This window comes from Schistosoma haematobium, chromosome 2 (assembly GCF_000699445.3).
Source record: "Schistosoma haematobium chromosome 2, whole genome shotgun sequence".
Classification (NCBI taxonomy): Eukaryota; Metazoa; Platyhelminthes; class Trematoda; order Strigeidida; family Schistosomatidae; genus Schistosoma; species Schistosoma haematobium.
Window position 1 is genome coordinate 7899583 of NC_067197.1, and position 13698 is coordinate 7913280.

Below are 13698 nucleotides of genomic sequence, written 5' to 3' on the forward strand. Positions count from 1 at the left end.
ATTGATTTGAACCTTTATTATTGCTTATCAAAACTAATCCACCTGTTATCACACTACCGATTTGTACTTTTCACTTATTATGTAATCTTTTCCAATATTATCATTGACTTATAAACTACCTTGATTGGTTTAATAATTTGGTATATCCATATAAATATTACTGTAGATTAGAGTAAAACCTGATGAGGATCTAATCGAAAACAATATTGTTCGCTTATATATGTTGTTCTAAATTTACAATATGGGAATATTTCAAATTCTTTATTTAAATCGTAATGAACCTCTCAGTTTTAAATTTGCGATTATACAACTTCTGACAGATGTCAGTATTTACTATTAGACTGAAAAGTAATATTCATTAATCTGATTAAAAAGAGAGAAACCCAAAAACAAGACCTACCTTTGACAATATTCATAAATAGAAAATATAAGTCATAATTACATCTATTTTATATCTTAGTCTTAAGTTAAATGTTATTCTTAGCTCATCACTTCGTTATCCCATTTCTTTCTTTTGAAGGGATGAACTTAGAATGCTTAAATTCTTAACACAGTTGAAATAAATTAATGGTTACATAACGTATAAGTTAGTCAGTATTTTCTTTCATACTAAATCCATCAGTTGCAGAGGTATCTTTTTAATATTTTAGTCAAAGAATAATCGAGTAGAAACACATTAATTAAAACACACTTAATTCGATGTAAAAAAAAAAGCAATATCATCGTTCTCAAGCATGATGTTAAGCTTAAAGTCAGTCAGTCATATGTAGCGTAGATCCTCTAGGCATAAATAGATTAATTTAAATTGCTAAACCCAATATCAGAACAGCTAGACGATATTATCAAGACAAATATTAGGTTAGTAGAAGCAATTACAGTACCAATGATGGTAGGAAAAATTACGTATAAAAAATATTCAAAAAGAAAACATTAGCGAAACAAAATGTATGAGATAATTTTAAAACTCAGGATCTAAATGATGACAAAGAGTGAACGCATCCGAGCTACTGTAACGTATCATGAGCCATTTCGTTTAATAAGCCTCCAATATTTGATAAAAATAATCGAGCGAATCACAAATAGGTTGTCAGCAATTACTAACATGTCTTATTTCATAAGTTAATAATCACTTTATGAAGCGACTTCTTGGATTTAGTGTCTCTAGTTTTTTTCCAACCTGTCTCTACATCAGTTCGAATTCGAGGTTACTGAAGCGTATATAGGCGATAGATATATTCCACAAGATTACCATTTAACGAAATATCTAATAAAGGAATAAATGAATTGTCATTACGGAAAGGAAGTTATGTAACTACCACTAGGTTTTAGAAAAAGACAACAAACTAGAAGACATAAAGATCACCAACAAAATTATGAATATAATCAACGGTGTAGTGAAGAATTTGCAAACAAGTATTTTGGTAAACATCAACTATATTTCCAGAATATACATATATACAATAAAAGATGTGAATAAATAAATCTTAATCATATCAAAAATACAATGATAAAATTATACATCTAGATAACAATGAATGAAGTAACATAACGACAAGTAACATTTTTAAAAAAATTGTTAGTAAGACATGTATAATATACACAATTCTATTTACTCATTATCTTCATCATCAGAACTAAAAACAATCCTTGTTCGAGCACGAGCACGAGTAGTACGTGTATTTTTTTCAGGGACAGGTAAAATTTTTCCAATTTCATTATCATTTTCTTCATCTTCATCACTTTCTTGAATTGCTGCTCGAGTAGTTGCAGTACGTCGTAAATTTTTTCGGGTAACTTCATTATTATTTACTGTAACATTTGAGCTGTGAGATGCACGATTATGACGTGAACGTTGTTTAGCCGTTTTAGCAGCGATTTCCGCTCTTCTAACTGCAGCCTCATCAGCAACTCCTTTTTCATGAAACTTGTTGAAAGACAGAATGCACAAAGATCAAGGTTAAATAATGCACGTTTAGAAATTATTGTTAGTATTATTAACTTATTTACCGCGTACAGATTTATGTACTTGGTTCCGAGTCACAATCTAAATACGAGGGGTAGTGATATTACCTAACTGCTCAAACCGAAATAAGTAAGGTAGGGTTCGGACCTGGGGCTTGATGGTTAAAGAATGAATGCAATAAACCGTTGAGCCATCCATTATTCCATAAGTTTAGAACAGCAAATATTTACACTGACAAAAAACATCTTACATGGGAGAAATTTACAGTAATTACTACTTACCTCTTTTACTTTAGTTTCAAATTCTTCTAGTCTAGCCATATTATCTGGTTTAATTAATTTCTTTACATTCGATATTATGGAATCAAATGCAGCGTAAACTTCTTGAACACATAATTTATCTGCAAATGCTGGTAAATTTTCATATAATACTCGCATCATTCGATCACTGAATGGCATTGCATTTAAACAGAAAGCCAAATCACGCCATTGTCGTTCTAAACTATAAAAAATAAAACAAGTATTTTTCTAATTATAGAAAAGTTTATTCATTATAAAGGATAATTTCTTCCAATAAAATGTGTTATTGTTTCTGTATTTAACCGCCTATTAGTAACATCAATCAACTAATGAAGAAACATACCTTACTACTACTACTGCCTAACCCATGAGGATAGGGTAATACTGATTAATAAATATAATTTTGTTGTTGATGACCGGCAATAGTGTTAATGTACACAGTGACACAAACTACTTAAATAATACAGGAGTACAACCAAAATCCTTATTGAAAACTAGTCTGACACTAAAGAGTGTAAGTAGAAAAAGAAACCTATAAAATGTAATCGTACACTAATTGAAGACAGTACCATTTCATATGAGAAATTTTAATTTGCCTATTAATAAATTAAGTATTTTAGCCATTTTTCAAAAAAATAAGACTGATTTCGACATTCGTAGTCACTATGCATTAAATTCAACACTTCTTCAAACTAATATTCCCTTATGATATTTAATTTTATCATGGAGAACATTAATGCTGTTAGTATAGGGAATGTATGGAGACTAGTGAACTTCATAATTCACATCACGAACTGACCTCAAATTAACAACTGAAAACCAGGAGGTACTGCATAGGTGTTTTGCCTTGGTATAGACCACCTTAGCAACGTGCATCCATGACTTCACCAGGGATCAAATGCAAAGTATTCATATCGCTTCATTGGTCTAGCACCTAAAGGCTCACTGAAAAACCTGAAGTTGCTGGGTTTGACCCATAGTGGAGTCACGGATGGTTATTGCTGAATAATCCCAAACTAGATCGGAACAGCTATTCAGTGACTTCTGCTTTTCATATGTTTTCTAAGGTCACTCCATGGTGTAAACTATAAACTAATGTTATTAGTGATGTACAAATGGAAACTAAAGCAACAACAAAATACTGACTAAACAGCACAGAAAAACAATCAGATGTTGTACACCTGCTAACCTGTAAAACTATACGATTATTCGTCAAGCTTTGATGAGGATGTCATTAATTTTTTCATTCTACAGCATTGCAGAAAATTCTTTTTATTCACCCGCCACTACTCATAGTTACTTTCTAGAACTACGTAATTCGTAACTTAACTATACACAAGCAATGCTTCGGATACAAATGTGATTGAGTGCCAACGACATATGAAAATTTATTACTTTCATAGGTCGTGCTTCACAACCATAAATTGATACACAGTAAACTGTTACCCACTGAAGACAAATAGACATGCATTCACGTGGAGGCACAGATGATACACGTTGGCGAAAGTCAACCAAACTTCATTGTATTTGTGCAAAGATCTTATCAATCCCCGGTCAATTTATCGCCAGGGCTAATATGAGACTTCAAAGATCAATTACGTAGTCAATATATTCACTTATTTCACTACCGACAGTCAGCACTGTTAGCTATCCTATAAATTATTATGATTTTCTAATGAAGATAAAAATGTAGAACTAAATCAAACAGGAAAATATCTTAGATAACTTACGTCGTTGTACGAAATCTGGCACATAGCTTTTCAACCAATGTTTCACACAAACGTTCTTTTACAATCAACGGAATAAGGAACCTAAATGTATGCAGTTAAATAAAATAATCTACCCATTTAGACGTGATATGAAATTATACTCAAATATGTTAACATAAAATTTTACTGATTACGGATATGACTACACTATATAACGACTGGAGTGTGACTTCAGTGTACAGAGAGTTGTGTAGTTGAGTATGTATATGTCTTAAAAGTCTATGGAAATGTAATAATTTCCGCGAAAAAAACTGATCGAAATCAGTGAAAAAGATTCTTAAAACTGTCGTTTAGGAAGTTTTAAAATTAGTGAGTAAACTTCAGAATTTCCATCAAGAACTATGTACTTTACACTATAATACCATCGCCTGGAGATAGAATGAAGCTTCAGCATTTACTTTCTCATTCGTTGGCAGCTTAGAAAGTTACTGGGAAAATTATGTATACTTCTGTATTGTATGTTTTGAGTTATTGTAAGCGGTTTCCAATTATATCGAGAAATTGAAATAAAGATAGTTGTGTTAATTAGACGATGAACCGATAGATCTTTAGGTGTGCTAAATTAGAAGTTAAGTACAAGCAAACGATTCTTACAGAATTATTTGGTTTAGTAAATATGGAAGGTGATGAATTAATTGTTTTTGTGGTATGAAGTGAAAATAAGTAAAAACTAACAACTGACGTATGCTATCATTCATAATTGGATAGGAATGTAGTACAAAATTGTAATTGGTGATTTAATTGTATTCTATGTACATCATTAAAGTATATTTCTGTTATGTCGCGATAAGCATAATGAATGGTAACTTTTGGGATCCATTTATGTACCAATACTATGTGTGTATTTTTATCGTATAATTGTTAAATAACTATACTATTCGTATTCATATCTCTCTTATTATGAGCTTTATTTTGACCTATGAACTGTTATTATACGTTTCATCATTCTTGAATTATGCCCTGTCTATTATTCACTACCTCCCACATCCACAACCACATTTGGCTAAATCTTGCATAAATGTTGTTTCCTATTTTATGCTACGATGTGGTCTGTCTGGTTGGTATATAAACCCAGTATGCTTGAAATAGATGATTCATATTGCAGAGGCTGAGATTTGTGTTCTGGACTTAACTGGCTGGGCTAGGCGGGAAGCAGTACCGATAAGTACTCTAGACTGCTCACATGGGTTTTACGCGTCATTGGTCCGATCGATAATTCACTGCTCTCTAATTGGCGGTATCATTACCTTATACATTAACAGGGCACACGGGTCACAAGTTATAACAATTTCATACTGACACTGAATAATAGTGTAACATGGAATTCGACTGAATAGTTATCATATCACAGTAAACTAGAAAACGTTGTCGTAGTATAATATCGCTTCATCATATCTTGAATTAAGTTTCGGAAATTGTTAGGTTATGTGTTCAAAACACCATATAGAATTCAGATTAAGTTTCTCTTTATGGTAGGAACGTAAATGTTAAAAGAAGTTGAATAGTGGTTAGAAGAGGAATCTAGAACGTATGTGTGTATTTGAGACGTACCAGCTAGATGTATCTGTATTCCATTGCTGAGGTTCATACCAAGATAGAAGCTTAGTACCTTTCAGTTCAAACCCCCATTGTGCTATCTGCCAAGCTACTGAGTTTAATTAGTCATAGCTTATCCAGTGGGTGTATATTTTATTTGTAAGAGTTTATATCCCACTGCTAAGGATGGACATACTGATAAAAAGACACTGATCGATTGCACTCCTCGATATGAACAAAAACAAACCAATACAAATAAAATATATCGGTTCTACTGCTTACTCCATAATAGAACGAAAATGTTCTTCTGAAACACCAATATTTGGATCACTTAATCGACTAATAATATCTGGTACAACATTATACAATGAATTTCCTTTTTGTGATAATTCATGAAAAAATCGACGAGCTAAAATATTCAATCGGTCAATTTCATCTACCAAGCAAACAGTCATCTCACTAATTTGACCTTTAACCTAAAAAGAGAAATAATGGAGAAGTGAAATGATTAAGTAAAAATGTATTTGGAGACATATAACTACTTAGTAATTGACACATTTAGTTGCAAGCTGTCTCTAAGATGTGTTGGTAGGCGCAGATTACCTGAATGTAATCTGCACGATCATCATAACATGGTTGGAAATATCGAGTGATCTATCTACGAATTGGTTGGAATAATGTAGATGGATCGGGCCTTACTTTTCCTTGGATCTTAAGTTTTAAAATTATCTCGTTAATTTTATTCCGTGACTTCATTGTTTCTTCGCAAATCGTGTTGCCTATGTTTAACTGTTTTTGCTAGCATTGATATTATTAATACTTCTACTACTCTGATATATATATATATATATATATATATATATATATATATATATATATATATATATATATATATATTGGCTACTGTGATACGATTTATCATTCCTAATTTATTCTCAATCTATTACTTACAGTCTCTTGTAATCTCAGCCACTTTGGCTCAATCTTGTATAATAATTATTTCTCATTTTATGGTGTGATAAGGTCTCGTCTGTTTTTATGTAAGGCCGGTATGCCTAAAATATGCGATTCACAAGGATGAGGCTGATATTTGTATTCTGGACTGAACGGGCTGGGTTAGGCGAGAAGTTACTATACAAAGAGAGCACCAATAAGGATTCAAAGTTGACTCAAGGCTGCTAGTGCTGGTTGACGTGTCATTGGTTTAGCACAGGGATAAGGTCATAGAAGTTGGTATTTTAATTGGTGGTTTTTGTCATGTGATATTTGGTGGGTCGTAGAATATAACAAAAAACCGTTGGGAAGGTTGCAATACGATTAGACTCATGACACTTTTGGCACCCAAAGAGCGAGTCTACATTACGTTACCATTTAGAGGTGACTCAAATAGTCTTATGTTGAAACAGACTTAAATTAGCCATCGATAGGGTATTTTATGCAGCCCAACTCGACATTATTGAAAAGACAAGGTCTATGTTTCATCAAAAACCCAAATAGCACGTAAGCGATTGCGTCACATCCAATTGCGTTTATCAACTTACATGTATGTGCAGAAACATGTACATAGGGAGGAGCAATCGTGATCTGGAAGTTAGGGTGGCTGAACACATACCTAAATGGCTGCAAAAACAAATGAATTCCAATGGTCAAATAAGATTGCAGGGTTGAAAAACATCTTCCTCCACTGAGAAACATCTGATTGACATCAGTCATAAGGTTGATATCAAGGCAGTCTTTGTAATTTTGTACAAAAACCTTCAAAGGTACATAATAGGGTTTATTAAATCCTTGACTGTACAGAAACTAAAAACCCCTTTAGGTGTTCGAAAACAATTTGTTTTTACCCTTAACCTACCTAGTAATACTGATTTATTATCCAGAATGGTTTTCACGCTGTTTTTGTGTATTTTATTATCAGATGGGTTTTGTGGATATTATAGTAATTTCAATGGTTAAGATCATGAGTCAGTTGAAGCTAGACCACCATGGAAAACCTGAAAGCACTGGACCAGTGGAGTTCAACCAGGGCTGTTATGAGATAGTAACTCACTGAAGACAATGGTGGATGTGTCGCTCAATTTCGTGGATTAGTTGAAGTTAGACATTAACACCATTGGATGCCGGCTCAGTGGTCTAGTGGTTAAGTGCTCGCGCGAGAAACCAGTAGGTCCTGGGTTCGAATTTCGCAGGGGGCGAGGTCGTGGGTGCGCACTGCTGAGGAGTCCCACAATAGGACGAAACGGCCGTCCAGTGCTTCCATGTTTTCCATAGTGGTCTAGCTTCAACTGACTCATGATCTTAACCATTGACATTTTATTATTATTATCTTTGTTTCCGCTTACCTTTTAATTTGTCTGATTGGCCTTTTATTTTTCAGATAAAAATATCTTCACAAGTATATGTGAATGATTAAACTGTTCCGAATGTATTGTGCATATATATCACATAATCCTGATAACCTTCATCATCTCATTTCATTATCGAAATGTGTCAAAGGGACTAATTGTTTGAAACGTATTACACAAAAAAAAAGTTTTCTACGTGATTTGAAATTTATGAACTGAACAAAATTCAAGCAAATTTTTTTGGAAAAAAAAAGATAACGATGCACAATTTTTAATTACCTTCACCATATCATTCAAAATTAAATGGCTTAATGTATTCAATGCATTTGTACGAACTTTTGCTGAGGTATCACGTAATCGAGCATATAGATTTGGTGTCCATGGTTCAATGAGGTTAGGGAATCGACGACATAAATCACCTAAAGCTACAATTAAATTAGCTCTGACTATTTCTGATTGACTTCGTTCAGCCATTGTAAATAATAGTTGAAGACGTGGTTCACATACTTCAGCATTGACAAGCATCATTTTTGCTAATGCAAGACTGGCGGATGCCTGAAAAAAAAACATAGCATAAAATAATAGTAGTGAAAAATTGTTGTGTTATGTGGCGTCCAACTCTGATACTGATGAACAAGCTCCTTATTCATGAATCTAATCAACTACTTGAATGAAAAGGAAACTTTTTATCTATTAACTGGATCTAGAAATGGCTGTATACTTGTTCATTTTTATATAACATATATCCCTTAGGAATTTAAGTCACATTTTCCACCAATAACGTATATCTCATTCTTTAAAGAAGGAAGTCACATCTTGGTCAACTGCGTGGACTTATCATTTGGCTGACGTCTGATTGTTCTATTGTATCAGAAATGTTCAAGGTTATTATGAACGGTAAAGGTTAGATACCAGTAAATAAGTAGAAAAGGTAGAAGTTTGGTGAAGACTATCCTACCATGGATTATTGTTGGTTACGAGTATTTTTTCATATTACTCTAACTTTTAACTTTTATTTCATCTACTGTTCCCCAGATCCAGTTACTTAATCCTGTATATGCTACCCGGTTTTATACCATGAATAACCTAATTAATCAAAAACTATAATTTCCTATTTATTAATTGACGTGCTTTACCATCTGAAACATAGAGTTATAAAATATACGGAGCAGATCTGCCGACTTTTCGCGTGTACTGATTAGGAAGGTTATGCAGGTAGTCAGCATTGATATGCTTTGTACTTTACCACCGTGCTGATACGATATGACGTATGGTAACTTGAACCGATATACATAACTAACTGTTATGTCGTGCGGATGTCTGAGTCTGCTAATGATTGTATACGGGAGCCAAACGGAGTACTTGAGTGAAAAACAAAGAGCGATCACGTAAGCTTTAATTGACTGAAGGGAATCGAGGATATATATACAACTCATAAATACATATCATTCTTCCTTAGAAAACTAACCCACATTTTCAATCAAGAGTCTCGTTCCTTAGAGAGCGAAAGCGAAAATCTTAACCAATAGTTTACGCTTACCATTTAGTCCGCCTGATTGGCTTAGCATATCACTAACTAACTAAGTGATTATAAGAGCTAACCGACTGTCCAAACTGAAGCAAACTGTAGAATCTGGTTCGAAACTATGAATTAATGACTGAAAGACAAATGCTTTGAATATCAAAATTACCGGGTGTCACGCTTTACAATTAATGAAAAATGACCAAAACAACCAACTCACCTGTACAGTTTCATCTGCAAATCTTGACGGATGTGAACAAACATAAGTGACGAAATTTAATAATGGATTTAAGACAAGGTCAGGTGATTTTAATAATTCGTGATCGCATATATGACGTATGTAATCTGCTTCGGTATCATCAGCTGCTACACCAACTAGACCAGATTCTTCATCAACATTCGGTTGACCAGTTGTTATTCCTGATGAAGCATTGACAGAGTTTTCCATCATTGACATCTTATGAAATAAATAAATAGAAAGAAATACAAAATGTTTTTACTAAAGTTTGATAATAGTTAGCAACGAAATCCAGAGCGTGCATTTTCTTTTTGTTCGGGACTCATCAGCTGGATGTACCTGGATCCGGAGTTGATTTACACACCTAGATTTAAATCAAACATAACGTTAAGTATCCTACATATTATTGATTCATCTAATGAGTTTAGCTATAGGATATAGGGACTGATGAATTACAGTTTTTAACATTAATAGCTGGTATTTGATATTACACAATTTTCAACTTGTTCAAAATAGACTACTAATTTGATTTTATCCTGTCTAGTATATATCCCTATATGCTCCAGAACGGATTAAAATATTCCCGGTAATGTGATCAACAAGGTGTCAGTTGATTAATTAATCCAGGTACATTATGAATGGCATATTGAAAGCAATTTCTAATTTCATCTATGAGAACAATAATTGAATACTGCTAGATATTCCATTAGATACTTTCCAGATAAGTCAGTTCTGAAACATAAAAAGAAAGGTAAAAAGCACCTATTGACAAGGAGGTGGACAGATATAGAAAGTACAGATCAGTTAGTTTGATCTAAGTGAATCCTAGTAACAGATTCTACGAATGTGCTCAAAAGAGGATTGTCAGTAGGGTAAGGTTTTGTTTATTGTATATTCAAGTTAAAATACTCCGATTAGTTCATTTTCAACTAGTCGGGACGAGTGTACGAATTGAGATGCTACGAGAGTTTTATATAAATTCTACATCAAATCCTAATCTTTTCATTACCGTAATTTTGTTGTTTGGATTAAACATAGTAAACCTTCTGTTTTTTTTTCTTTAAACTTTTGTTCTGATTTCACATACGATGTCAAAATGGTCTTTTGGATCATAATCGTAATAATTTGATTAACTTAAGATCGGAACTATAATCCAGAAAACAATAGTGCGATGATATCAATATGTAAAAAACTGTTGAGAATCGGCTAAGGCAAAAGCACATCATCTACATTAGAATCAGGACATTAAGTTCTCTAAATGTTAGTAGTTCAAAAGAAAACATCTACACTTTATGAAATATTGAAAATTTGGACAAACTCACCCTTGACTGCCTGATATTTTTTCGGGATTTTGACTTTCTTTTTGAATCACGATCTTCTTGAATTAAAGCACGTCGTTTCAATTCGGTCAGTACCGCCGACTCCATGAAGACAAGTTGTTTTAAAGTAATATGACCAATTAATGCTAAGAATCTTGAAAGTAGAAATGCCGGTACATTGACACTGATCAATGATGCCACATCTGGATCTGATTTCATTTGAGATGATGGTGGAACATTCTCTTGTTCATCATTATCATCATCACTCTGTACTAATTTATCAAGTATTTGATTATTATCTACTGCAGTTTCATTTGAATTAACCGGATTAGGCAAAACTGATTTGAATTGCATTAATTTTTCAGCTGTTGAACGAAGAAGATAACACATGATAGAATCGGGCGCTTCTGCCAAATCATATATTATACTGATAGCCTATTGACAAAATAAAGAGTGCATGGGAATTGAATGAGGCAACACAAAACACCAATCAACTAATATTCAGGGAAATTGATTTTATCATTAAACTCCATGCAAGCAATATAAATCAAAGTCGAATACATAAACATGTAACTTGATCAATAAATTACATTGATAATAATAATTATTAATACGTTTAACACTTACTTGTTCCATCATTGGTACCCATAGTACTTGATTTGGTTGAGATACTGTAGAAATAAGAATTGTTTTCAATCGAGTAAACAAAACATGATTGGTAGGCAATCGAAATGGTTTTAAAAGTGAAGATTTATCACCTGATTTATCAGACTGCAAGGAAAAAAACGAAACAAATATGAACTTTCAAAAAATATTTTCAGCATAGAAGGGAAGGGCTTTATGAAGATCATTGAATTGTATAGTTTTACGGACTAACCTCAACAATTATATATCCTAAGGGTCAAGCTTATTATTTTCCTCTCTGTGAAGTTGGGGTTCCAAAACCATGATAAAGGGGACCTTGGATTTATACTACAGAGGCATTCCAAAGCACAACTAAACAGCTAGATTATCCAATGCTTTTCAAGTTTTCTAATTAAAAGTGAGTCAGTAATTTACAACTACAAATTCAATAATATTCTAAAGTTCTTTTATATTAATATGATTCTTTCAAGGAATATTCTCCCTCAATTAACAAGACGAGATAATATCAAATTGATTATACCATAATGACAAAATACATATTGTACTTAGTACAAAATAAAAACTGTCGTTAAGTGACAACAGATGAAGATAACCCATCAATAAAATGCATCAGTATATATTTAGTAATAACGCAAAAATGTGTTATGGCAAGCCAATCAGAAGTGACTTGAGGAGTAATTTCATCTCATTGGCAAATAAATGGGTTGATTTCCTAAGGAGTATATAAACGAGTATCTGTGCATTTTATTCCGTAGCCTAATATACTTTCTCGACCACCTTTGTGTTCTCGCTCAAGTAGTCAGTTGGGCGGACACCGCCTGTCATAACAATAAGTCAATAAAACGGAAATGGGATTTAATGATGAGACTATATATTCAAGATTTATATAAAAACGAAAAGTGAATTCATTTAGACACGATTATCATCTAGTTTTAACCCATTTTATGATTGTCATTATCACCATCAATAGCTTTTCTAATGTCTGGTTCTCCGTATGTTATATTCTTGAAAGTCTTAGCTGTGATAATTGATACTTTTTCTATACTTTTCAGACTAGATGTTCATCTACTCATAGCCTGTATAAACAAGAGTCGAGCCTAAATCATTATTCTGTATATGCGTAAACAACTGTCAAGTATAAACACGCGTAATCTAGTCTTCTCAGTCAATACAGGCTGAAACAGTAGGCCAATAGAAAGTTGGCAAATGACAAGGCCACATTATACCAGTTGAAAATCTCCCAATGACAAGTGAGTTTGATTGGCCAAGCAGTGATTTTATTTTCTGAGGAGCATATATATATATATATATATATATATATATATATATATATATATATATATATATATATATATATATATATATATGAGTGCTTATGGATGTAAATCGGGTTAGCCCAATAAATTTCATTCTTCGCCCTTAGTCTTCTCACTCAGTAGCCGGTTGGGAGATTGTATACAGGATGTTTGTGTATCAGCATCAGTTTCAGATATCACCCGTTACAACAGTTGAATACTCGCAATCTTATTGAATGATTTAGTTTACTTCCTGTACAGAACTGTACTATGCCGACCACAAATTCTCTTATCATATGACTACGCTATATCACTGGCCATCTATTCCCCACCGCAGGTGAATTTCACTCCACTTTCTTATCATCGGCATACAATAAAAGAATAATCATAAACATTTATTACCTTAGTTGATGGAACCATTCGTCCAAGCACTTCACAGGTGAATTTAACACGTTCTAAATCAATAGGATATGATGAGTCTAAAGGTTCAAGTCCGTGACGAATAAGCGTATCGAGATGGCGATTGATCTCTTTAGCTCCAGATCTGAAAGAAAAAAGAACAATATATAAAACACATGTATCCATAAACAGTATCTGAGATGATAAAGAAGAGTCCTAGTTCGAGTGGATGATTTCGGTGAAGTTTTAATTAAGCCATTCAGCTCATGGCACGAAGATCTATCAAAATTTACAGCTAATATATATGACAAATATTTATGACTTGAGAACAATTGAAATTTGGTTGTGAATATTTCATTACTATACTT

At 33.0% G+C, this 13698-nt stretch overlaps 1 protein-coding gene across 3 annotated transcripts in view; it reads right to left on the minus strand.

The window, feature by feature from the left end:
* Positions 1–755: 755 nt before the first annotated feature.
* The window catches only part of NCAPD2_1 (Condensin complex subunit 1), a gene marked incomplete at its 3' end in the record, with an annotated part of 42120 nt that continues 29177 nt past the window's right edge, over positions 756–13698 (minus strand). The window contains exons 14-22 of one of the 3 annotated variants that reach the window (XM_051214241.1): positions 13334–13475; positions 11619–11762; positions 10995–11426; positions 9655–9891; positions 8192–8467; positions 5850–6043; positions 3993–4073; positions 2245–2464; positions 756–1924 (exon numbers count right to left, since the gene is read on the minus strand). In XM_051214241.1, the coding sequence (XP_051067392.1) occupies positions 1610–1924; positions 2245–2464; positions 3993–4073; positions 5850–6043; positions 8192–8467; positions 9655–9891; positions 10995–11426; positions 11619–11762; positions 13334–13475 (2041 nt within the window). The remainder of the gene's footprint in view (positions 1925–2244; positions 2465–3992; positions 4074–5849; positions 6044–8191; positions 8468–9654; positions 9892–10994; positions 11427–11618; positions 11763–13333; positions 13476–13698) is intronic. The other 2 variants (XM_051214242.1, XM_012943282.3) reach the window with 2 other exon arrangements.